This window comes from Babylonia areolata, chromosome 2 (genome assembly GCF_041734735.1).
Source record: "Babylonia areolata isolate BAREFJ2019XMU chromosome 2, ASM4173473v1, whole genome shotgun sequence".
Classification (NCBI taxonomy): Eukaryota; Metazoa; Mollusca; class Gastropoda; order Neogastropoda; family Buccinidae; genus Babylonia; species Babylonia areolata.
In genome coordinates this window covers 66,889,452-66,917,090 of record NC_134877.1, presented here as the reverse complement: position 1 = coordinate 66,917,090, position 27,639 = coordinate 66,889,452, and the positions used below count along the sequence as shown (strand labels likewise).

General features: G+C 39.2%; 1 protein-coding gene across 1 annotated transcript in view; it reads left to right on the top strand.

Moving 5' to 3' along the window:
- Positions 1-27,639, top strand: part of LOC143276518 (serine/threonine-protein kinase 10-like) — a 77,909-nt gene that overhangs the window by 2,595 nt on the left and 47,675 nt on the right. Inside the window, exons 2-12 of the mRNA XM_076581064.1 lie at positions 4,144-4,308; positions 5,508-5,706; positions 7,093-7,165; positions 7,622-7,698; positions 9,175-9,292; positions 10,622-10,703; positions 14,465-14,593; positions 15,471-15,557; positions 18,714-19,116; positions 20,016-20,176; positions 21,670-22,434. Coding sequence (XP_076437179.1) covers positions 4,144-4,308; positions 5,508-5,706; positions 7,093-7,165; positions 7,622-7,698; positions 9,175-9,292; positions 10,622-10,703; positions 14,465-14,593; positions 15,471-15,557; positions 18,714-19,116; positions 20,016-20,176; positions 21,670-22,434 — 2,259 coding nt within the window. The remainder of the gene's footprint in view (positions 1-4,143; positions 4,309-5,507; positions 5,707-7,092; positions 7,166-7,621; positions 7,699-9,174; positions 9,293-10,621; positions 10,704-14,464; positions 14,594-15,470; positions 15,558-18,713; positions 19,117-20,015; positions 20,177-21,669; positions 22,435-27,639) is intronic.

Genomic DNA, 27,639 nt, shown 5'->3' with positions numbered 1-27,639 from the left:
CGCCAATAAAATTAGTACATTAACATTAGTATACATGAAATCCAAGTAAAATAAGAAAATATTTAAAAATCACTTCCGATCACACACACACAGAAATGCTTGCCCGTGCTCACCCGCTCAGTCCCACAAGCACGCATAATGTCTGCTCCCATGCACTCATCTGCTGGTGAAGTTCAGGTGTTGCTGTGGCAAGAGGGTTTGGGGGGTGAGAGGGTTCACTCATGAGTTAGTGTATTGGATGTTTTGATTGTGTGTGCGAATGGCTGTAGGGATGAATGAATGAATGTAGTGAGATGTTCTTGCGAGTGGAGCTCTGAACCTGCCACTTAAGTCTGACCTTCTGCTATTAATGTCATCATGTCACAGTGTCTTTCGTCCGTCAGAATTGTTATAATATTAGTCTGTCAGTTTTCTATTGTGCATGTCGCTAAAGGTGTCTTGTCTTATACCCACCACCCCACCTGCTTTCCTGATGACTTTTTCCAACCTGTCTTTGTCATGTTTGGTCAAGTTTCCCCCCCAGCACACGGTTCCATATGTTAAAACACTGCAGACAACAGATGTGTAAAACATTTGGACTGGGAGCATCTGCTTGCATACTTTGATTAAAAGACTTAATTTTTCTAAGACAGTACATGCAACTGTTGCTCTTTTTAATGAGTGCAGATGAGTTTTCATTCCAAGACAGCTTATTGTCGATTACCACACCAAGATATTTGTATGAGTCTACTTGTTCGACCACTTCATTTTTTGTGATGATTTTAAACTTGAATTCTTTTTTCTGAAGTCGATTACAAGCTCTTTCGTTTTGCCAACATTCAGTTCAAGGAAATTTTCTTCACACCAGTTCACAAACCTGTCAATTTCTCTTGGGTAGTCAGCGTCATCAGTAATAGGTCCTGTCAGTGCGGAATCATCTGCAAACTTAATGAGTGGACATGAATTGGTCAGACTTCTGCATTCAGCCGTATACAAGGTAAAAAGAAAAGGCAAGAATACTGTGCCTTGTGGTGCACCTGTGTTTGTGAAAGAAACAGTAGACATAAAATCATTCAATTTTACAAACTGAGGCCTTTTAGTAAGATAGTCTAAAACCCATAAAATAGTTGGAAAAGTGAGTCCCATGTGCATAAGCTTTGTATTAAAAGCACTAGAAAAATAAAAGAACATCAGGCGGACACAGGTATTTGATTTGTCTAGGTGTTCATAGATCTTGTTCAAGACAAAAAGTATTGCATCATCCGTACCTCTGTTCCTCCTGTATGCAAATTGCAAAGGATCTAAAAATGGTTTGACAGACTCCTGCAAGTAGACGAGTATCACTCTCTCAAAAACTTTCATCACAGCAGATGTCAGTGCTACTGGACAGAGGTCATTCATACATGAAACATGTGTTTTCTTGGACCAGGTGTACACCCTTATGCATGAATGCACACAGACAGACAGACAGACAGACAGACAGACAGACACTCTCTCTCTCTCTCTCTCTCTCTCTCTCTCTCTCTCTCTCTCTCACTGGCACTGTGTTCCACTGCAGTTCACAACATACAATAGACTATAGCCAAATAGTGTGTAGTTGGTTTTCTGTGCAAGTTTTGGGTTTGTTGTTTTCAGTATTCATCTGCTCAGTGTCAAACTGCAGTGGGTCAACAGTAGTGAATTGTTTTGTTTGAAACCACTGCTGTAATTATTTTGCAGGAGATAGAGATTTCATAACTGTACACAAGGCTTTTTGGTTTGACTGACTTGCTGAGCAATCAGTAATTCAAGTGACCAAGTGGCTTCCACATTATTCAATCATTTCAAATCTGTATGTGTCAATGAGGATGACCAGCTCCAAACTGAACCCTGATGGAATGGTGGAGTGGTGGGCTGTGGGGTGGAAGAATGTTATCTTTGTGTGCATGGGCCCATCCCTGCACCCACTTTTGATCATTGCTTCCAAGTTTTTTTTTACTTTTGAGAGAGTCTGCTGAAGGCATTGAGGTAATAAGAAAGTCCTTGATCATTTATTCATTATCAATGAGTGAATGACAGTGGGCCACAGTTGATTCATATTATTTTACACTGGTTTTACCAGACTTCCTCTCTGACTAAAACTCAGAGCAGCAGTAAACTTGCTGAATCTTGACTGCTCCATAGATATACTATATATCTAAAATATTTATAAATTATTGACAACTTATATATAAATTATATAAACTATGATATTAATATTTAAATTTAAAGTCAGCTTTATCTGGCAAAGTAAGATATTGTAACTTACAACATGCTGAATGTTGACTGCTCCATAGATCTACTATAGTTCTACTATGTCTATAGATATCTTTATATTAATTTAACTATGGTGCTAAAGTCAGATTTATCTGGCAAGGTAAGATATTGTAGGTTTCATATAATCTGTCAGTTATTACTTCCCACCAATCAGGATTTAAATCTTTATTTATTTATTTATTTATTTTTTTGATTGACTTGGTCATAGGTGCCAGTATTATGAGTATATATTACATACATCTGTTCATGCTGATAGTAATAAAGTATTTCAGGTGTCATTTGAATTACTTCATTAATCTTTGATCATCTGTGCATGTTACTGAAACTGTTTAGCAATAAGTACTTTGTCCATGGTTTTGATTTTAATTTTCAACTGACACTAAAAAGGATAGTGTATCCTGGGAGGCATTATCAGTTAATTTACATCATAAAGTCTCTCTTGGTATCGATGAGTGAAATGGCCACTGATGATGAGTAGTCGTTTCCTGGTAGAAGTACTAGAACTGACTTGCTTATGCTCACAGGACATATCTCACTCACTGTTTCTTGTGTCTATGTGTGTACCTTTTATATTTGACAAATTTATAAATGCCTTCCTTACTTGACTGCTTTGGTCTGGATTACAGATCTGTTTAATATATTATTATATATATATATTTTAAATATTATCAGTAATATGACACCAACTGCCAAGCAGGACATTCAATTTCTTTCAGAGCCCTTCCTATCAAATTCTGGGATCTTTAAAGATCAAGCTACGTACACTCCAACTGACATCATACATACATGTATGTTGTATACATACAATGTATATTTTGTTATTGTAAAATGCTGCAGATATAAAAAGTACTAATTCTTCTTTTCTTCTTATCAGTGTTGTAGTTGTCATTGCTGTTACTGTTATTGTTAACATTAGTATTAATTGATCAGTATTATCACAAGAGCACTTTCAGTTTTACCTTTTATTAGTAAGTTATTATGTTCATAGAATCATCATCATGCACATTATTTGCAAGAGAAGTGTTTGGATGTCTGCTTGAGTGTGTTAATGTGTGTATCTGTCATTTAGTGTGATGAACAGGCATGTGCACTAGTTATTCTGTTGTGAAGTTTAGACCCTAGCAGTTAGTATTTCATCTTCATGTCTTTTGGCCTGGGGTCAGATTGTAGACAGAATGCATGATTGGTGAACAGTTTGATAATGTTGTAGACATTTTGTGTTCCGATGCACCTGATTTAAAAAAAAGCAAAAGCAAAAAAGCACAACCATATATTATTATTATTATATATATTATGTATAAAAAGTATAAAAATGCAATGCAGTGCCAAGGGACTGGCAGAATCGGTTTGGCATTGGAATGCCTGGCCAGTGTTCGCCCATGGTCAGGTTCCGAGGCCCTGTTTCCTTGGGAAAGGCATTTTACTTCTATTTTCCTCACTCCACCCAGGTGTCAATGTCAAATTTGATAACTGGTGCACCATGCTGTCCTGTGTGTTGAATGACTTGGTATCTTTGCCAGTGCACTTGATATTAGAAAAGTTGATGTTACCTTTCATGTCTAGATTATCGGAAGTTTTGACAACTGCACATGCAAACTGAGAATAGAGTCTGCTAAAATCAGCTATTCAAGTGTTCTATGTATTTCTTCCAAGATGCGCTCCACTCGCTTTCCACCATCATTCAAAGATACAACATGGTGTCATGGATCAAACCTGCTGGAGTCAACTGGTCAAAAATACTGTATGTACTGATGTACTATTATGTAGACTCCCTCCATTCACAATCCACAACTAATAACAAGAAAAAGGTTTTGCAATGTATGTTTATGATAGTATAGTGCACTGTATTGTGTATGTGTTGTGGTTCAGGCGCAGAACAAAGAGACGCAGGTGAACGCAGCTTTGAAGCAGGTGACCATCACCAGTGAGGAGGAGTTGGAAGACTTCTCTGTAGAGATCAACATTCTGGCAGAGTGTGCGCACAAGAATGTAGTGGGTCTGCACGAAGCCTTCTTCTTTGATGGCAAACTATGGGTGAGTTCCCCAGCTGTATGACAATTTTTTCTTCTTCTCTCCCTCTCTCTCTCTTTCTTAACTGCAGGTTTTTTCTTATTCCCAGTTCTGTACTTGCCATTGGAGTGTGTGTGGATAGTAAAGGATGTTTTTTTTTTAGCTGCATTTGTATATATATATATATATATATATATGTATGTATGTATGTATGTATGTATGTATGTATGTATGTGTGTGTGTGTGTGTGTGTGTGTGTGTGTGTGTGGTAGGTTAATTTGGGGAGGGGGTAGTAAAATGTGTGAAGTAGAGGGAAGCAGACGAGGATAAGAAATCATGAGAGTGTGGGCAGGTGAGTGAGTAAGTGAGAATAGATGCTGTGTGTACATGCAACATACGTGCAACAGAGATGAGAGTAGTGGAGGTGAGTATGATGGTTATTGAAAGTTGAATAGGTGTATTTTCAAGGTTTTTTCTTTTATATATGTAAGTATGGTACATAGGTGGTGAGATCTGACATTGGGACTGTTAAGGGCAATGGTTCACCAATGCCCTCTGGAGCCTTCCAATGTTCCCATAGCCTGAGAACACCCCTTCACCTCCCCGGCCTCCACACACTCTGGGATAGCACATGTATACATTTAAACACCACATACAGACGCATAGTGACACAGACACACAAGTGTTTGCAAACACACACACACACACACACACACACACACACACACACACACACACACACACACACACACACACACACACACACACACACAGAGTGTCTCTGTCTAGGCACTAGAGCTTTATGCAACAAAAACCCCAGTGCAACATTTGATAGTGCTTTTTTTTTCTGAAATGGTTGCAGTCAGTATATTACCTGTGATTGTGTGCATTAGTTTATGAATACACTTGTGACTGTGTGCGTCAGTACCTATATAGTATATGTGTGACTGTATACATCAATTTCTTTACCTGTGATTGGATTGCATTAGTTTCTGTACCTATGAAAGAATCTGCACGCATCAGTTCCTATACTTGCAACTGTGTGCACTAGTTCCTATACTTGTATCTTGTTACTGTATGCATTGCTGCCATTAGTTTCTCAACTTTTGGCTGTTTGCATCAGATTGTATACTTGTGAATGTGTGCGTTAGATTCTACATAAAAAAACAACAACATTTAGACTGTGTGCATCAGTTCTTAACTTGGGACTGCCTACACTGCAGATGTTCCTCGAGTTCTGTGGCGGGGGAGCCCTGGACAGCATCATGGTGGACCTGGAGCAGCACATGACGGAGGCCCAGATCTGCTATGTGTGTCACGAGATGTGCGTGGCCCTGGACTTTCTGCATAACCATCGCGTCATTCACCGTGACATCAAGGCCGGCAACGTCCTCCTCACCATTGACGGAGAGGTCAAATTGGGTAGGTCATGTTTTTTGGGGTTTAAAAAATTTTTTTTTTTGTAATAATAAATTTACTGTTACCTTTCTTTTTATTTTTTTTTCTTCTCCCCTCAGTGAAAGTTTCAAGGAGGTGTCAGAGCTTGCGGACCGACACCACATCTGCTTTAAAAAAAAAAAAAAAAGAAAGAAGAGAAAGAGCAACAGATGCCTGACTTTCGCATAAACCGAACCTGCTGATCATCCCCATATAGAGTGAATTAGAAAGTTTTGAAATAGCATTTTATGAGTGAAACATTTGGTGATCAATGCCAGACCAGAAAAGAAGAAGCAGAAAAAAAGAAAACTTTCTTGTATACTAGTGATAACCACTAACCAGAACTGATTTTCAGATTGGAAGAATAAAACGCTTTTTTTTCTTTTTGACAACCCTGCAGACATGTATATATTAACATTTAATTAGAAATTGTGGTAATGGTAGCATGATAAAAGAGTGCACAAACCTTTTTTTTTTTTTTTTTTTTTTTGCATTTTATGTATGCTACTGTCTAGTCACTGATTCCTTAAAGCCTGAACCGGACTATAAATGGCGGGCGATTTGAATCAAGCCAGTTTCTCACCAGAGTCTGACACTGTGACGTCGGTGAAGGTTTATTCAAAATAAAAGCCTAATAAAGCTACGGTTTGGCTTCATTTATGGCAGAGAGCGAGATTTGCCTAGCAGCTTCCAATCTAGACCTGAATTGACTTTGGAAAGTACAAAATGTGTCAGCTACACGTAATACAAAATTTGAATGCAGAGAAAAGGGGCGCAACCGAAACCTTGCTATCGGGAGTTAAGACTTTAAGTAAAATCCTGTTAATGTTCATTGTTCCGTGTTTTTATTTATTTTTTAGAATAAAGGTGTGAATAATTAGTCATCTTTCATGCCAGTAGCAGGAAATACTGATGAAACTTTATGGCAGTTACACGGATAGTGAACAATCTTTCCTCATTTCTTTATTGAAACTGATCTTACAAATGAACTTTTTTTTGTCTTTTTTTAACGATTTAGTCGGTTAATTGTTTTCATTCTCTTTTGTCAACATCAAAAAAAAATTTTAACATTTGTGGGACTTAAGAAATCATCTGTTGAAATTTGCTTTTAATTTGGTTGTTTGTGTGTGTGTGTATGTGTGTGTGTGTGTGTGTGCGCACGTGTGTGCATGTGCTCGAGCGTGCTCACGTGTGCGCATGTGTGTTGTGTGTGTGTGTGTGTGTGTGTGTGTGTGTGTGTGTGTGTGTGGATTGTGTGAATGTGTGAAACCGTGTATATGCTTCTCATTTGCATGAAAGTTGAAGCAGCAGTAGGGACTGTATGTGTTTCCTGAACTCTTGATTCCAATGACTGGGTTGTTTCTTGTGCAGCTGACTTTGGGGTATCTGCCAAGAATACCCAGACACATCAGAAGAGAGACACCTTCATTGGTACACCTTACTGGTAAGGTGACACAAATCAATAAGAGACATATTTATTGGCACACCTTACTAGTATGATGACACAAAGCAACAAGACATTTATTTGCACATCTTACTGGTAAAATGACACAAACAAATCAACAAGAGACATATTTATTGACACCTCTTACTGGTAAAGTGACACAAAGCAACACGAGACATAATTATTGACACATTTTTACTGTTTCGATGAAGCAGATCAGCAAGAAACATATTTATTGGCACATCACACTTGTAAAATGACATAAAACAACCAGAGAGACCTTTATTGGCACACCATACTGGTGAGATGACACAAATCAACATGACATGCCTTCATTGGCATACACCTTACTGATGAGATGACATAAATCAACTAAGGACACCTGTATTGACACACCTTACTGATGAGATGACATAAATCAACAAAGGATGCCTGTATTGTGATTGTGTGTTTCAGGATGGCTCCAGAGGTTATACTGTGTGAGACTTTGAAAGACACACCGTATGATTTTAAAGCAGACATCTGGTCTCTAGGTGAGGCAGATATATGTATACATGTGTGTGTGTCTTTTCTCCTTCACAACTTGTTACCATCTTTTTTATCTTTTCACTTATCTGCCATCTTGGTCAGATTTTCCTTGTAAGTTGTTTTTTTTTTTTTTTTGGAAATTGCATTGTGTATGATGTTGATGGTGCAGTGAGGGTATAAAGACTACATTGCATAAGAATATGATGCACATATTTTAAGTGGATTTCTTTTGAAATGTAAACAATTGGTAAGGGATTTGTCATCTGCCGGAGTATTTGAACCATGTAGAGTTTATTTCATTTTTTCGCATTGTGATTGTTTCTTTCACAGTACTGTTTTCAGGGAAAGGTTCTTTTTGTACTGTTTGCACTGAAATTGTTTGAGTTATGTAACTTTTTTTTCTGATTTTATTTAAGGACCTAAACAAGAGTTTCAGAAGGGAAACTGTGTAATGAATTAATGTGTGTTTTGGGGTGCATTGTGTGTTGGGTTACCTTAACTTAAATTTCACTCATGTATGTGATACACAATTTTACAGCTATTCACCTTGAAATATATTGCAATATGCTGTATTTTCTTGTAAAAGAAATGTGCCTATCATGTATTTAAGATATATTTATCACAAAATATGTTTATCACTTTATCATCTATGATATGCCTTGTTTGTATTATTCCATGCATGGACAAATATGCAAAAATGCACACTCGCACACACTTGCATGTGTGCTTTCAAACACGTATATACACACTCTCATAATTTCATTCACTTACACTTATTTAATTTTATGCTCCCTTAGGTGCATGGGTGTATACATATGCATACTTGGCCATGCACACACACATACAAAGATACACTTGCCATTGGACTGACAACTGAAATGACTTGTGTTTAAACTACATCAGAAGCATTCTGCATATCACTGTGGAATGTTTGGGCCCATGGCTGTCTCTTGTCCAAAGTGGAGCATGCTTTGGGTTCAAATGGGAAGACTGGGACCACACAGTTCAGTGTCATCTACTTTATGGTCGAGTCTTTGGAAGTGTTGATCTGTATTTCTTGTTTTGGTAGCACAGTTTTTTTTTAAAGGAAGCAAAGAGATTTGAGATGAGTGGCACGAGGTTGCCACTGATGGTGAAGCAAAAAGAAAAAAAAAAGAAATAAAAAGATACACTCATTCTTAAGCTTATAGATGTGTGCCACCTCATGCAAAAGCGCATGCCTTAAAGACAGTAACTCTCAGACATGCTTTCTAAACTGAAGTGCACAGGTGTCACAGAACGCTTTTATCTTCTCATGATTCCATGGGATGTTTATGGACTGAATTCAGTGTGTGTCTTTCAGGCATCACAATATAGACTTTGCCACTGACTGAGCTGTGTGTCTTTCAAACAGCTCTCTCACAGTTTGCCACTGACTGAGTTGTGTGTCTTTCAGGCATCACTCATAGAGGTTGCCACTGACTGAGTTGTGTGTCTTTCAGGCATCACTCTAATAGAGTTTGCTCAGATTGAGCCACCCAACAAGGAGATGCACCCGATGAGAGTGCTGATCAAAATCCACAAGTCTGAGCCGCCCACATTGGAGAAACCAAGAAAATGGTCTGGTTCCATTCGTCTGGATGTCTCACTCATTGTAGTGGTAGTCTTCCACTTTAAGTGATATTAGAACTCTTTGTAGACACGTGCATATTTATGATTATATGAACTCTTTGTAGACACGTGCATATTTATGATTATATGTTGACAGAGAGAGAGAGGGCATTGGTGAACGGTTTTAAGATCAGTACTCCCAAGACTAGAGGACGAGCAAAATGTCAAGAAAATGATTGTGGTTGATTGTACACAGCCAGATATTATTTGATTAAATGTGTGTGTAATGCGTGAGTTTGTCAAATTCTGATTCACAGAGAAGAGAGAGAGTGTGTGTGTATCATGTTTGTATGCATAGTAACGTTTGATATTAACATTTATGTCAGCCACAATAAGTGATATTCAAGAACATAACTTGGCAGAAGAGTAGCTATTGATTGTGCTTTTGGCTTCATGAAGATGCTATAATTGGTCAGTTAGCTGGTGTCTTTCAGCCACTCTTTAAAAACAGATTAAAGGTTTTTAAAATTCCCATAGTCTTTTACAGCCAGTCGGGTCAGTGAATTCATATCCACTGTGTCTAGTGCTCAGCATAGGAAGGCAGAGCCCAGTGCTCTCCTTCCACCATTCACACTTAGGTGGAATGGGGAAAATCAGAGTAAATTGTCTTTTCCAAGAACACAACACTATAGTGAAATGGGGCTTTGGACCCTGATCACTGGAGAACACACAATTAAAAGTCCCATACTTGACTGACTCCATTGGGACGCCTCGACATCCATTCTTTGTCATTCTCTGAAAGTCACAGATACTGGTGACAGCAAAATCTTAATGGAAAGTCAGGTTCTGTGGTCAACAGTCACGTTGACAGAGTATGGTGCAAAATTTTAAAATTCAACAGAGCTTGAGAATTGCATCTTTTAAGCTCAGTTCAAGGCAAGAGCATGCACCCTGTTGAAAATCAGACCTAAAGGTCACAGCTGTAACTGTTCCTCAGTTCATGTTAGATTTAGTAGGCCTCATCTCTGTGTTGGTGGATTGTATGGTTGATTGTGAAAGTGAAGAGAATATGAGCATGGACATTACTGGTAACATTGCATTGCTTTGATCACACTTTGAAAGTATTGATGGGTAGTTAAAATATTTACAGTATAACTGTTTTTCTTAAAGAAAAGATTGAGAATGAACACTAGTATGGGCGATAAGCAAAAAAAAGATAAAGATGATATACCACCTTTCATCATCCTAATTCTTGAGACAGCTGAGAGATCATCATACTGATGATCGTGCCAGAGAGACCTGTACATATGGTGACAGTGGTGCTGTATTTTTTTTTAGGTCCAAGGAGTTCAAGGAGTTCATCGCCAAGTGCCTCATCAAAGACCCCAAGATGCGCCCCACAGCTGCTGAGCTTCTGGAGGTACAGCTGCTGTCAGGCCTTGTGACTGGTTGTTGGAAGTTAGGGTCCGTAGTCCCAGACATGGTCAGGTTGAAAAAGGCGTACATACTTGCAAAATGTGGTCATTAAAGGGGACATATAGTGGTAAAGGCAAAGACAGCTAGTTTCTGCCAAAAAAAAGTTGATTTTTTTCTTTTTAAAATAACATTTTGATTTTATTTCAATCATTCAGGGTTTTCACAAAGCAGTGAACTGGGAAAGCATTAGAAAATATTAAAAAATCACTCTTTATTAGGATCAAGTGTGATTCTGGTACACATACGAAAAGCTTTGACAATCAGTGTGAGGCAAGTGATCTAGAAATTTAAGTGACACAGCTTGCTTGGATATGGGAAATAAAGAAATAGGGAACCCATAAAATAAGGAATGAAGGACATGGAATAGAAACAAGTATCAAGGATAAGAATGGTTCTTCAATGCACATATTTTGTTTTATTTGTATTAATCAAGCTGGTGCACCAGATGCTTTTGGGGGGATTTTGCACATATTGTGTTTCATTTGTATTAATCAAGCTGGTGCACCGGATGCTTTTTTGGGGGATTTTGCACATATTGTGTTTCATTTGTATTAATCAAGCTGGTGCACCGGATGCTTTTTTGGGGGATTTTGCACATATTGTGTTTCATTTGTATTAATCAAGCTGGTGCACCGGATGCTTTTTTGGGGATTTTGCACATATTGTGTTTCATTTGTATTAATCAAGCTGGTGCACCGGATGCTTTTTTGGGGGATTTTGCACATATTGTGTTTCATTTGTATTAATCAAGCTGGTGCACCAGATGCTTTTTTGGGGATTTGTTTTTGTATGTGAGTGGGTGAGTGTGTTTATGTATGTGCATTCATAGAGAGAGAGAGAGAGAGATGTCTGGGTTGTTTTATTCAAGTTGTGGTTTTTTACTGCTGTCTAGGACAGCGTTCTGAGAACTATGATTTGCTGACACATCCACAGAAGACTGATGAATTACTGTAAAGTTCGGTCATTGAGCGCACTGGTGTATAAGCTGCACCCACTAAATTTTGGAAAAAATTGAACTTTATACATACATAAGCCGCACTTATTTCCGGTACTGGAACACATACTGATACTACAGAAAAGCTGTCAATACTATAGGTTATGAAATAAACACAAGCGGAAACAACACAAAGAAAAGCAAGCGAAAATACTGCTACAGTACTAGTGCCACAAAAAAATAATAAATAAACACAACGAAAATAAGATCCATAATTTAGGGATAGTCACATTTATTTAACGTCATCCTGCTCACTGAATCATCATCTTCAGTGTCCGAGTTGAAGAGAACCAGCACAGCTTCCTCCGCCATCTTGTCAATGACTTCAGCCTCACTTTCACTTCATGAACATGAAGGTGGAGGTCGCTGCTGGTTCATCGCTTGCACTGTCGTCTGCTAGGTCGATCGCCTTCAATTTGAAGGCTGCATCATAGGCATAACGTCGCGTTTTCGGCATGATGAGGGTGTACGCTCAAGCAAAGTAGAACTGAATGCTGATCTGAAGGCTTTAATGTGTGCGGATTTGATTTATAAAACGTGAACAGTTAGCACACTATCCTGAAGCTCATCCAAAAATTCATGGACAGAAATCATGATTTTGGTGAGTTGAAGGGCAGCTAAGAATAGACGAGAACGTGACACTCCCGGGATCGTTAAAATCCTCAAATAAGCCGCATCATTGTATAAGCCGCAGAGGTTGAAGCTGGAGTAAAAAGTCATGGCTTATAGACCGAACTTTACTGTATTTACTTATTTGACCCTCTCCCCCTCCCAAGGTCCGTGGTATTTTCTCTCTGAGGCTATGTGCCAGTTTCTGTCTGCATGTCTGTCTTCATCTTTGTAAACAGTTTGTATATAGAACTGAAGACTGTATGATAGTCAAGTGTGGGCAGAAACAGTGTTCAAGTCTGTATACAGAATTCAAGTCTTGGAAGAAGTGGTGGTGTTTGTATGATGATTATGTCCTGTCTGCTATACAGGAATGTTGTTTAAATGATATGTTAATATAAAAAAAACAAAAAAACAAGAGAGGCAAGGCCTTCAAGACTCACTTGTGATACACTTTTAAAAAAAATCCAAGCTTTTTATGTTTTGAGTATAATGCATTTACTGTTATATTTATATTTTTTGTATTCTCTCAACTTGGCACTTTGATCTGATATTCGACCCAACAAAAGATCTGTCATTATTATCATTTTTTGTTCAAACAGGAACTTCTTTTGCTAAGCATGGAAGTTTTGTTTATTACAAACGTTTTGGTGCAGATAGGAAATTACGGGAAATTACTCTGTAATTAATGCTAGGGATCTTTCTCATCTTAAACATTACATTTTGAAATTATACTCAATACATAAAAAGCTTGGATTTAAAAAAAAAAGTGCATCACAAGTGAGTCTTGAAGGCCTTGCCTTTCTTGTTTCAAAATGTAATGTTTAAGATGAGAAAGATCAGTTTAAAGCAAATTAACTCCCCTAGCATTACAGAGTAATATCCCTTTTTTACCATCTGCACCAAAACGTTTGCAAAATAAATAAAACTTCCATGCTTAGCAAAAGAAGTTCCTGTTTGAACAAAAAATGATAATAATGACTGCTCTAGCTGTTGGGTCAGAATATCAGATCAAAGTGCCAAGTTTAGAGAATACAAAAAATATAAATATAACAGTAAATGCAGTTTGCATATAATAAGCCTTCATTCTTTATTTTTTTGTGTCCACCCCAGAGGTGCAATATTGTTTGAAACAAGATGACTAAAAAGAACTGAATTTTTCCTATTTTTATGGCTAATTTGATGTCAACTGATAAAGTATTTGCAGAGAAAATGTCAATGTTAAAGTTTACCACACACACACAGACACACACACACACACACAGACAACCGAACACCGGGTTAAAACATAGACTCACTTTGTTTACACAAGTGAGTCAAAAATGATTGTGATTGCTGCACTGGACTAAAAGGTCCTTATTTAAAAAAAAAAAAAAAAAAAAAAAAAAAAAAAAAAAAAAAATTGCAGTACTTCTTTTTCAGAAATGTTAGATTGAAAGGTGTGGTGAAAAAAATCCTGAAAAAAAGAAGCAAAAAAACAACAAGAACAAAAAACAAAAACCAACCCAGTTTTGAGTGACTAATCCTTCTTCACATGCATTAAAAGGCTTCTATACTTTAAAACTTATTATTGAACTCTGAACATTCGATTAGCCTATGAGTTGTTGCCCTCAAGGTCAGGTTGTTCAGGGTTTGGGTCTTGGTTCGGTGAAAGTTTCAGTATTTGAGGGGGAGGGGTTCTGGATATTTGTCTCGGTGGAGGGGTTAGGGGTGTGTGTGAGTTTGTTTGAAATAATTAAAAAAGGCAAAAAAGAAAGAATGGTAAGACAGACACAGAGACAGATGACACAGAGAAACAGAGAGGAAAACAACAAAACAGCCTGACGGGAAAGAAAAAGAAAACAAAAAGGCCAAAAGGAAAGAATGGAAAGACAAGACAGAGAAACAGAGAAACACATAGGAATAGAGCCTGACAAAAAAGGTCAGAATGAAAGAATGGAAAGACAAGACATATACAAAACACAGAGAGAAAGACACACGAGTCTGCTTTGTGTTCTAAGGGGGAGCCATTTTCAAAAAAATTGTGTTTCATTTCTTTTTCTGGGGACTTTCTTCACCAGACCTTTTGTATTTATGTGACTGAATTGTGCTGTGTGGTGCAGCTTCCCTTCCTGAAGAGGAAGATGGCCATCGACAAGACAGCAATCTGTGACCTCATCATGGAGTCCAAGGCGGAGGTGGTGGAGGTGGTTGAGGACCTCACTGAGGAGGAGGATATCAAGGAACTCAAGGTAGGGGTTGGGGGTTCATCATCACCCAGTGCCTTAATATTCCTTCATGTAATTCCCTGATGAGCTCAGGGTATTTTGTTTTTTTGTGTGCCTTTTTTAAGATCTCCCAGGTTGGCATGAATGCAGGCTCACTAGTGCCTTGATTAATACCCCTTCATGTGTATAGACAGACAGAAGATTAAATATGTATTAAAGACCCCAAAATTGATGTCAGTGTGTGGTAGGTTATCGAAACAAAAACATATACACACTCTAGAAACTTTGAATGGTTGCCTAAATAGCATGGTAAAAACAGTCATACAGGAGCTGCCAGATACCACTGAATGTGAGAGTGCAACACCCATACAGAAAAGAATGTGTGTGTACATGTCAGTGTAGGTTTAGATAATTTCATTTTATATTTGAATTGATTCAAACATTCCACTCGCTTTTATTCCTCACTGATTTTTGTATGTACCGGTCTTCTGTGTCTGTCTGTGGTCTTGTAATCCAAAGTAAGCGAATGATTCACTGTTATGTGTCAGAACTCATCTGGGACGATATCATTATTTGACAGCATATTGACCAAATGATTTATTGTAAATAATCAGTAATTGATCAGTTTCACTGGATGCTGTGGAGTATCCATCCATGTCTGATCTTTGAAGGCTCTACCTGTCATCCTGTCTTGATTGTCATATACTGTATTTTTGATATGATGCTGTCTTAGAAAACTCTCAAGGAGACTAGGTAACAATTTGTGACTTTCCTTTGCTTCTACCTCTGTCTCTTGCCCCCATCTTACTCCCACTTCTTCCCACCGTGATTGTAATAACAATACATGAATTGATGTGACGTTTGTGTGTGTGTGTGTGTGTGTGTGTGTTGATGTTGACAGCGTCAGATGAGTGAGGACACGCAGTCTGTGGACCTGGACAGTGTGTCAGGTTACAGCACGGATCAGGACTTCAAGGCCAGAGAGAAGGTACAGGGGAGAGATTCGGCTTACTATGTGGGGCAGATCTGTACACGTCTATAGTGTATGGGTTGATTTAGTTTTGCCACTGGTACTGAGTTGAGGCAGACATCATGCACTAGTGTGTGTTGTGTGTCAAGTGAAACCATACAAATGGGAATCAAAGAGATCAGATTGTCCCATGATTCTGAGTTAGGCAGCCAAGAGATATAGGTGAGGGAGAGGGAAGGGGGCGGGGGGGTTTGGGGGGGGTTATCAGGCATGAGATTTTTCCGACTATAGTCGGATTCCTGACCGAAAATTGGCTCCAGAGGCCATTTTTGAGATTCGCGTAAATCCGTTGAGAAAATCGAAGGGGTGGAGGGGGGGGTGAGGTTTTTTTCCGACTCATGAAGGTTGCACGAATGTTGTCTGACCGATCAACAAGACAGACCCACAGCGTTTGCTAAAATACCCCATGTTTGGATTAGTGAACCAATTGAGAATAAGTGTTCAGTTGCTTCTCTGTCATCATTCAGCTTATCCGTATTCGGTCGGGATTACAAAACTTGCTCGCGGGCTTCACGACTTCCAAAGATACCTGATTTCGTCGATCGTTTTCAGTCACTGACAAAATGAGAAAACTCACAAAGGATTAGAGGATTTTTGCAGCAGAGATCGATAAAGGAGTGAATAATAAGTGGAACTGGGTCTGGCAAGATGAGATCGTGAAAACAGAAGTGAAGAATAAAAAAAAAAAACAACTTAACGGGTAGGCGACGCCATTCACAAAATTGACACCATGGACAAGGCCAAGTGCGATTGGTGTCAGATTGTATGGGTGCAACTCTTCAGTCCAGGCATGGAAATCTGTTTTCACATTTGCATTAAAAACGGAGCGTCCGTTTTGTAGAAGAAAAAAGAAAGAAAAAGCCGATGGGCCGTTCTGTATCGTTTACCGATGATTTGTCAAAACTGAAAAAGGAATGCTCTTTCGAAAGCGTCGTTTGTTGACCTGTTAAGAGGCGATCCAGTGACTTGTCAGAGCACCAAAATCGAAGTCCAAAACTTTCCTAAGGCACTGTGAAAAGCACGCACGCGCGCACATGCACATGGCACATGCAGTCGATCACACACACACACACACATACACACACGGACATGTGAGCGTGCGCACAATAACATACACAAACACACAAACTTGCGCGTACGCATAGATACACCAGTGCGCGTGATCTCCATCCCTGTCAAGCCACAAGGGCCGTGGGTACATCTGCTTGACCCTCTGTTCATTCAGCAAAAGCTGCCAACCTTTGCCACTGTATGCACAAGTAACGTTGGATTGAAAAATAAACTTTGCAGCAACTTATTGACGTCAGTGCCTTTTCTGACACAGTGGAGGCTTCTGTACAAACAGTTCATGGCAAGAGTCAGTGTATTTAGATTTGAGACCTATAGCCCGCCAGATTACCAAAGTTACACACACATGCACAGACAGAGCTGAATTGAATGCGAGCGTGCGCGCGCACACACACACACACACACACACACACACACACACACACACAGGCTGGAGAACCCTCAGCGGATCCGCTGTTTTCAGCAGTTGATTTCAGAGAGAAAAAAGTCACTCCCCAAACCCCCGCCCCCTCCTGCAGACTTCATTTTCATGATTTGCTGAGGTACCCCTCCCCTCTCTCTTGAGTCTCCTACCAGTGCTGAGGGAAGGAGGGGAGGAGGGGGGGGGGGTATGAAACCACTGTCAATGACTGTGGCAATTTTGGCACTGAGCCAAGACACAGATCACTAGCTCCAGCTGAGAATCCTTGACTGCTTGAAAGCGATATAACCAGTCACAGACACACCCCCTGCTCCCTCCAGTCATTCCCCTTCCCCCTTTCTTTCCTCAACCAACACACATGCATGTCAGTGGAACAGAGACTACAGCTGAAGAGACCAGGTGGTCAGTTATATTGGTACAGTGCAAACTTGTGTGCTAATAACATTTTCCTTGAAAACACACACACACACACACACACACACATACACACACTCACTCACACATAGTTTAACACACAGAGAGTTGTATTTAAAGCAGTGCACATACTTGAACTTTAACTCTTTCCTCCCATGTCCAGCCCGACCCCTATTTTCAGTCTCTTCGTCTGTCTGTCTCTCTTTCTCACATACACACAGAGAGTTGCATTGAAACCACACACACAGACACACACACACACACACACATGAGACACGATTTTGAAAATAATGCCTCCAAGGCTGACTTTACAGGTTTGGAAGCAAAAACACTTAATTTAGGAAGAATTGGGCTGATTTTTTGTCTTCTGTGGGTTGGAATACCTCAGCAACATTGGTGGCCCACAAGTGCAGATTTCATGGTTTGAAATTGAGAAAAACCTTCAGCTTCAGGGGGATTTGCCCTCAGACCCCCACCAGGGGCGTTGCCCCATGGACCCCCACTTGGGGGCCTGCGGCCCCCAGGCCCCCACCTTTCAGACTCAATCACAATTTCCCAATCTCATGCCTGTTTATGTGTGGGAGTGTGTGTGTGTTTGAATGTGAATTTGCATAAGCAGTCACATGTTGGTAATTGAATGTTGTTTGTTTGCTGTATGTAAGCACATTTCTGGATGTGTGTAAAAGACAGTCTACAAGAACCTTTACTATTTGTTTATAGATCCTTATGACATAGAGGTGAGTAGTCAAGCTGATTTGAAAAGAAAAAAGACTTATCTTTGTTAAATTGGGGGTATTAATTGTATTCTGTAAGTCAATATGAAACCATTTTCATCGGGTAAAGCTGTTTTTGTTCACAAAAAAATGAATCTGTCCAGGGAAGAAGAAAAAGAAATCCAGTTCTGTGTGCCTTTATCATAGCAGTTTGTTTTCAACTGTCAATTGCCAGGATGTAAAATTCCTTTCTTTCTGTCCTACAAATGTGAAATTTTTGTTTATCATGTCGTGAGTGTTATTTGATCCCAAGTATTACATGATCACTGCATTTTCAGCTATGGATTGCCAGCACGTAACATTCCTTTCCCTCTATCCAACAGATATGAAGTTTTTATCACTGCATGCATGTTCCTTTGTGCCAGGGTTATTTGATCATTGTGCTCTCCTGTAAAATATTTCAGCCTACAGACATGCACACTGACTGTTGTTAAACAGAGCGTGGAGAAGGAGCCAGCGAAGGTGGTGGTGGTGAAGACAGAGGTTGAGGCAGAGGCGAAAACCAAGGAGGAGGAGCCCCCTGCTGCAAAGAAAGAGGACAAAGCGGCAGCAGAGGCTGGAGACGTGGCAGCAGCTAAAGAGACCCATGAACCCACCCCTGTGCCTGCAGAAACCGTTTCTCCAGAACCGCAGGCAGAGACTGTGTCTCCAGAACCGCAGGCAGAGACCGTGTCTCCAGAACCCCAGGCAAAACTGGAGCCAAATCCTGAGGAGGGAGAGGTACCGGCTAAGGAGCCAGCCATGCCAGAAGATGTGTCAGGTGTTGTCAGTGCCCCTGAGGTTACACCTGCTCCACCAGAGGGCGTACCTGATGTCACTGCTAAACCTGCGGCTGTACCAGGTGGGCTGTCATTGTGTGTCACCTTGGGAATAGTCTTTAGGTGTTGAGTGGTGTGTGAGGGAGTGCATGCATGTGTGTTTGTGTGTGTGTGGAATGCATGTGAGGTGTGTGTGTGTGTGAGTACATGCATGTGTGGGTTTGTTTGTGCTTGTGTGTGTGGGTGGGTGGGCGGGGGGGCGGGGGTTGTTTGTGCATGTGTGTTTGTCTGTGTGACCACATGTGTGAGTGACTGTGCATGTTTGTGTTGTGTGTTGTGTACCTATGTGTTTCATATTTAATTCATTGAATCTGACATTGTTGAGATTATTTGTGGCAGGCAGTATGTTTGATGTTCTGGCATGATTAGGTATTTTTATAATGATTTAGATTCAAATTCACAGAGCTGTGTAAGGTCAGATGTACATGGACATTCAGTGCTGTTGTCAAAAACAGGATTTCCTGGGTGATTTCTGTTGTGCTTTGATTTTACAGAGCTTTGTTGAAGAAAGTGATGATGATGATATTTATGATGATAACTCTTTAATGAGTAACTTTATCAAATATAACTAATTTCCTGCGTTAAGTTTTTTTGTTTGTTTATTTTTTAGTGAACGTGAAGGCACATAACTTAAAGTTTAACAAAGGAAAGATGAGATACATATTTGTAATACCAGTCGGTGTCATTTTTTGAATTGCCTGAAGTGAATAAATGCAAACTGGTTTTTGTGGTTTTATACATAATGAATGCAACGAGAGCAAAGATGAGTCCATTTCTCACTTTCAGTCAATGAGTCAGTCAGTGAGCAAGTCAGTCAGTCAGTCAGTCAGTTGGTTGGTCAGTTCGTCGGTTCGTCCGTCAGTCAGAGAGTCAGTTGGTAGGTGGGTCCGTCAGTTAATTTGTTGCCCTGATCTTGATGCAGGAGAGGCAGAGGAAGGGGAGAAGGGCGAGGGTGACAGAGAGGCAGTGTCAGAGGAGAGGAAGGAGGAGGAGGAGAAGATAACGACAACAACAGCAGAGGAGGACAAGCTCTCAGACGAAGGGCTGGGGGCCAGTGGTGATGAGGTGTCTGAGGCAAGTCAGGTGAGTCGCTTCACCTTCACCTGCACTGGTGTGGTGAATTGTGGTGATTGTCTTGTTTTATTGTTGTTTTGTTTGTTTCATTTTGTTTCTGTTTTTTGTTTCTGTTTTTGTTTTTAGCAGTACCTTTTAGCAGTATTTTGACGGATCGACAGACTGAATGACATGGGTGGATATTTTTAACGCTGATTTGATTGACTAGTTGACCTTTTCACATAATCTTTACTGCTTTTTAAGAACTGACAGATGTTCTGCCCAATTACAGCTCTTTTAATGGAGGATGGGCCAGAAAGCCACATGATTTGATTTGATTTGTCTCCGAGTCATTACACATGTATACTGATTCATGGTTTGCTTTTGCCTTCTTTTTTTTTTCTTATCAGGCTAGTTTTCCCATGGGTTTGTCTTGTCTGTCTGTGTCTTGTCTTTCTATTCTTACATTCTGAGAGTTTTTGTTGAATATTCAGGCTGTTTTCCTTTGTTTTTATAGATCTCTATCTCTGTCTGCTGTCATTCCATTCTCTTTTTTTGTTCTTTTCTTTTCAGGCTGTTTTCCTGTGTGTTTCTGTCCCTGTCTGTCTCTATGTGTCTTGTCTTTCCGTTCTTTTTTTTTTTTTTTTTTGCACCTTTTTTTATCACGCTTTTTTCCTGTGTCTTTCTCTCTGTGTTTTGTACATGTCTTGTCTTTCCATTCTTTCATTCTGACTTTTTTTTTGTCAGGCTGCATTCCCTGTTTCTCTGTCTTGTCTTTCCATTCTTTCCTTTTGGCCCCCCCCCCCTTTTTTTTTTTTTACCGTCAGGCTGTTTTGCCGTTTTCCTCTCTCTGTATCTGTGTCATCTGTCTCTGTGTCTGTCTTACCATTCTTTCTTTATTGCCTTTTTTAATTATATTTTTTAGATGACCTTTCAAACAAACTCTCACACACAAAGGCCGGTGTTGGACATGTTCGAATGAGGGGAATCCATTTAGAAACATCAAACTGTCATTAGCAAACATATGTTACTTCCCTTAAAGCGGTAAGGTGTCATTAAATATCATGAGATTCTTCCACATATTTGAAAGCAGAGCAGCTTCAGCATTAAGGTTGCGCTCTGCGTTGACATACACGGAACAGCACGATTGAGTTAATAAAATATGTATGTGTTTAGGCCTGTTATTACTTGCTAAATTGTTTCAGGTGTATTGTCACTGACAATATGGCAAAATAAATGATGCTTGGAAACTTCCAAAATAACACTGCCAGAATTGACAGTGTTGAAATTTAATTTTATTTCCTCCTGGTATGGTTGTAACAGTTTGTAATTTGTCATGGGAAAAAACCAGGTTGATGTATTTCATACAGTAGAAAGGCTTAGGGAAATTTGTTCATCATTGTATCAGATGTTGTGTGTGTGCATTCTTCCATTTGCTGATATTTGTGTGGGTGTGCATGCACATGTGGAGCTGTTTTGACAGCATGACTGTATTACATGTGTGTCTCTTGTTTTCTGTTCAGAACGAAAGCCCTGCCAAGCATGAGGGGAAGGAGGAGGAAGAGAGTGTTGCCATGGCAACAGAGGTGCTGGAAGACCTTATTGATGACGTGATGACCTCTGCCACCATCAACCCATCTGTGCCGGCTGTGGTGTTTGAGGTTGTCACAGAGATTGTTTCCTCTGACAGTGCCACTCCTGCTGCTGCCAAAACGGAGGATGAGGAGAAAGAAGAGGAGGAAGAGAAGGGAGAGGGTTTGGAGTACAGTGAAAACGACATCTCTGACATCATCGACTCTGAGCTGGACAAAGATGAAGGACCACCACAGGAAACAAAGACAAGAGACCAGACAGCTGGTGAGGAGGTTGGGGAGGTCAAGGCTCAAGGTCAGGAAGAGAAGAAGGCGGAACCAGGTGCCGATGCCCCCAGTGGTCAGCCAGAGCCACAGGCAGGAACGGTAACCACTGACACATCCACTGAAGACACTGCCGCCAAGAAGAACAAGGAGGTGTCTGACCAAGCACCCACCCCGTCGTCTTCTGACTCAAGTTTCACCAAACGACAGAGTGCCATTCCACAAACTGACTTGGACACGTTTGAGACACGCCTCACCAATGAGCATGGGTCTTCCCACGACCTAGACGTTTCCAATCCTGATGATGACATGTCGGACAAAAAGTCAGACACTGGCAGCGTCAACACTATAGATAGTATAGAGAAAGAACCAGAAGCAGAGCCCAACACAACTGTAGTGACAAGACGCAAAGGGAACATTCGACCCAGAAATGTAAGGGTTCTTGTACATGAGTGTGTGTGTGTGTGTGTGTGTGTGTGTTTGTGAGGATTATGTGTGTGTGTGTGTGTGTTTTGGTGTGTCTGTGACGATTGTGTTTGTGGTTTGGTGTGTATATGTGTTTGTGAGGAGTGTATATATGTGTGTGTGTGTGCGTGTATGTGTGTTTCTCTGCATGTTTGTGTTTTTGCATATGCACGTTTGTGTCAACCTGTCACTGTGATACAGACTTTGTAAAGAACATGGAGAAAAAAAAATTAAATCCTTTCCCAGTTACTGCTTTGGGATTTCAGTTTAGGAATTCAGCCGACATGTCTGTGGAGTTTGGTTGATGCTTACAGGAAACGCCCCAAAGGGTTTATTTTCCCATGAATGCATGGAGACCTCCGTGTAGAGTGATGATGTCTGGAAAGGAGGTAAAAACTCAGGGAGTGTGTGTACCACACACAGACTGCTTTGTCTGGATCTTGAGGCCATGCACTGCATTTCATCCTGTTCTGTAGTAATTAGTTGTCCGGATGAGTCTTAAATGATGAACGATTTTTACCTGCTTTTTTTTGCATGGGTCTCAAATAAATGATTCCCTGCCATCCCATTACTTTGCAAGGGAAAAGAGGGCAGAAAATGGGTTTGATCCATTAGTCAGCATCATGTACTTTGTACCAGTCAAGGGAAGGCAGTCAGGCAGCCAAACATATGAAGTTGGCAGATGGGTTTGTCTCCCATGACCTTTGTTTTGTTGCTGAGTTACTTCGTGTAAGCATGTCAAGGGACATCTTTGCTTTGGTGCGAAGGGAATGATGATTTACTTTATATATATATTTTTTAATACTTTTTCAGATCTCTTATGTTTATCATTTTTTATATAGTTTTCTTTTTCTCTTTTTTCCCCCTGTTTCCTCCTCCATTAACAATAGACAGTACAGAATGATACAAGATTTGAGAATACTTTATTATCTTTAAAAGATAAATTGTTGGCACATTTTCTGACAAAGTTGACAAATCGTGACCAGCTTCTACGAAATGATCGATAAGTCGATTTTTGAGGATATAAAGACATCATTGGAAAGAAGACGAAAAGACCTTTCCAATGATGTATAAAACATGTTCCTAAGTTAAAAATGTAGAAGTTATGGTAGGTCAAAGTGTGTTAGTAGTGCGGCAGCCATTTTGAGAAAAACACCTTTAAAATTTTGCAACTGACTCTTGAGATTTTTCCCTAGGGGGTTTGTTTTAGCTGTATGCCTGTGAAAGTTAGGCAGGTTATCAAACTACGTAACTAGGGTCTGTACATGCTTTGGGCAATGATATTTACACTTGATGATAATATTTATGTTATTTTGAATGGTTGTTTTGGGGTGTAAAAAAGATTTTTCCTCATGATCTCTCAACAAACAAAGCTTCTTTTGTTTTCATTTCTTTTGTTTTACATCAAAATTAGAATGATGCACATCTAAATTATGATTTTGTTTAGAATTGAAATAAACTTGTGAATTTTTTTAATTCATATTTTGTTATTTATAGATTTATACTTTAAATATGCCAGTGTGTGCCAGTGTGGGTGGGTGCGCAGGGGTTTGCTGAGTGTGGCCCAGTTTTGTTCATTCTTTATTTCAGTGATTTGCCCTTTAAGTATCTTCCATTTCCACTGTATTATGTTTTTATGCATTTACCTACATGTTTATTTTTTTAGTATTTCTTTTTCTTTGATGTTAATATATTCTATTATGATATTGAATAGATATTAAAGTAAAATATGCTGTTTTTCGGGATAATTCCTCTGCATTGGGTGCGGAAATTAACAAAATTTTCAAATTTATAGTTTGAATTTAGCAAAAACAGCGTGATATGTTGTAATTTAGAGGTTGAACTATGCACTGGTGAAAAAAAAACCCAGATGGACCCTCAGCACTGTTTTTGCCTGTAGCGCAGTTGAATGCAACATGAGTTATCTATCATTTCGTGGGAGACGGTCACAGTTAATCAGTTACAACAGTGCAGTCAACATCCTTTAAATGCTAACTTATAACATCAGTTAGCACATTGGTACAGAATATAATATATGATAATACTGTTGTCTTAAGTCACACTACAGGAATTGAAATCTTACTCTGTAACAGGGAACCAGCAATTAATTGTGTTTGTGTATGTGTGTACGTGTGTGTGTGTCTTTGTGTCTGTGTCTGTGTGTATGTGTGTGTTCATGTAACCCATTTTATACCATGCCCAGTGATTTAAACTGCATAAAACAGAAAATAAAGGGGACTAAACAGAATATACATTAAACAATAAGAATTAAAAAATGCAAAATACAATTCACATATTTCCAGTGAAATATTCAATTTAATAATCACAGTGTAATGTGCATTCACATATACAGGTAAAGGGGAGTACACAAGATAATATGTTCATATTATTACCAATATAATACTCAGTAGTCACATGTTCTTAAATCACTCAGTACGGCCAGTACTCTCTTCTCCTCTACACAGACCCCTCGGATGTCCAGTGGGTGTCTGAATGACCCAACCTTTAGCTTCCGTCGTCAGAACTGTAGTATTCTTTGTCAACATTCACCTCTTCAGTATAAGAGCCTTCCGCTTGCAATATTTTGATGGTGGTAATTGGGGTGAAACGCTGTTAACGTCGTCTCTTTCGCCGTTCGTATGGAGAGAGTTAAGACATGTTATCATACAATGTAGCTTGCAAGTCATACAGTGTAGCACCTTAAAGTAAAAATATTTAGTCACATATACGATACAGTCACATATGTACCAGTGGCAAATAATACAACTCAGTCATACAATGTGGCACCCTGATGCTATTAGCTTATATAAATACATTACAGTAGTGAAGTATTTGTGCTGTGCTAAGTGTTCTGTTGCAAGAGTAGAAAATGATTTGGATCCAATTGTGGACGATGAAAAGGTTTTGGACAATGCAGTTTTTCTTGTGTTTTCATTGCAATATTAACACCATTATGATCAGCTTGGCTGTAATATAACATAACGTGACCACTACAGTTCGGAAGAACTACAACAAGTTTGCTTATTGCTACATCCTGATGCTACAATAACTGAGTAAGAAACTACTGTTGTGTCATTCACTGATGCTACAGATAATAGAAGAAAAGAAGTAAACTGAAATCATTTGATTTCTGTCATCATCCTGAATGAAGTTTTCTGTGCTCAGTAATGATTCTGATGTCTTCTATGACATTTTCAGGAAACAATCACACTAAAAAAGATCATGTTTGTTGCCTATCCCAGATAATTTTATTTCAAATTTATTGTTATTTTTTTTTTACACAGAACCCAGTTTGAAGTTTGAAGCAGGCATGGATTAATAATGAACTGTGAGACTGTATCAGAATATAAAAAGATAAACTATCAAACACTGAATATCTTGTACAATGAAAATCTTATTGACTGAAAAGTGCTATCATAGTATATGTTGATGGTTGTTTTTGTCTCGCACTCTTCCGGTTTTATTATTATTTATTTATTTATGTATGTACGCTTCTCTCTCTCTCTCTCTCTCTCTATATATATATATATATATATACACATACATATATATATATATATATATATATATATATATATACTTTTTTTTTTCTTTTTTTTTTTCTCAAGGCCTGACTAAGCGCGTTGGGTTACGCTGCTGGTCAGGCATCTGCTTGGCAGATGTGGTGTAGCGTATATGGATTTGTCCGAACGCAGTGACGCCTCCTTGGGCTACTGATACTGATACTGATACTCTTCCGGTCAAGTGTCTTTGAAGAGTTCTTTTACATACACACAAACAAATGCATGTATATATGCACACACACTGTCACAAACAATCACATGTGAGCATGCTCACACACATGCAGGTATACTGTTGTTATGTGCATACACACAGGGATATATATATATATAGTCTTCAGTTTAACATCTTCCACTTTAAGTGATATTAGACAGGGGGGTGGAGGGCGGGGCGTGGTGGTGGGAACGGTATTGGGCAGAGGGTGAAGAATGGTGTGTGTGTATGTGTGTGTGCGCATGTGTGTGGTGGGGAAAGATACAGACATTGGAAAAAATGAAACATTAAAAGGGGAGACATAGGCACAATGTAGAAGGAAACGCTGACATCAAAGAACTGCAACAACTATAACAAATGTCCAATTGGACTATGCAGCAAACCATCTGCAATAGCAGATAACATCTTGAAATTGTCAAAAATACATTCAAAAGAATTTTCCGAGAAGTTTGGTAAAAACGATTTCAGACTCTGACATTCAAAGAGTATGTGTTTGCTAGAAGTAGATTCTCCACATATGCGTTTAACATCTCTGCTGAACTTTGTTACAAAAGCGTTCAGCTTTATCCTGTTTGATAATGCCTGAATTTGCCTTAATCTGAATAAATTACTTAATGTATTTGATTGATTAATAGATTCCAGTTGTTAATATTATTTATACTTTTACTTAAAACTTTGCCATTTTGCTGGTATACTTCCCTGACTTTGCTCCATGATGCTTTTTCTAGTAAGCGGTACCCCTCTTGTACAGACAAAGGTTCATAAAGGTCTATGGTTCCCTGTTGGTGTTTTGCACCTTTTCTTGCAGCCCTGTCAGCCCATTCATTATATAGGAGACCAAGGTGAGAAGGAACCCAACAAAAAGTTATATGTGTTCCTCTCAAATTCAAAAGATGCACAGTGTGACTTATTTCTATTATTGTGTGTGTGTGTGTGTGTGTGTGTGTGTGTGTGTGTGTTTTCAATTGTTGTATGAGAGTCTGCATGTGTGTTAGTGTCAGCATGTGCTTGTATATATATATAAGCACAAGTTCACATCTGTATGTCTAAATTCCCACTGTTTTGTACTTGTGTATGATTTCCAGATAGTGTTTATACTTTTTATTTACTATCTCCCCAGTGTTCCTTGTCCAATTTCATGTTTGTACTTTTTACGTACTTTCCACTCAATGTTCCTTGTCCAGTTTATGTTTCTACTTTTTATATACATGTACATGTACTAACTGCTATCACCCCAAAGTTCCTTGTCCAATTCTGTTTGTATTTTTTATGTACTATCCCCCCCCCCCCACCCCCATGTTCCTTGTCCAAATCAAGTTTATAAATACTGTTATGTATGTATCCCTCGTATGTTCTTTGTCCAATTCATTGTTGTACTTTTTATGAACTATCCCTCCA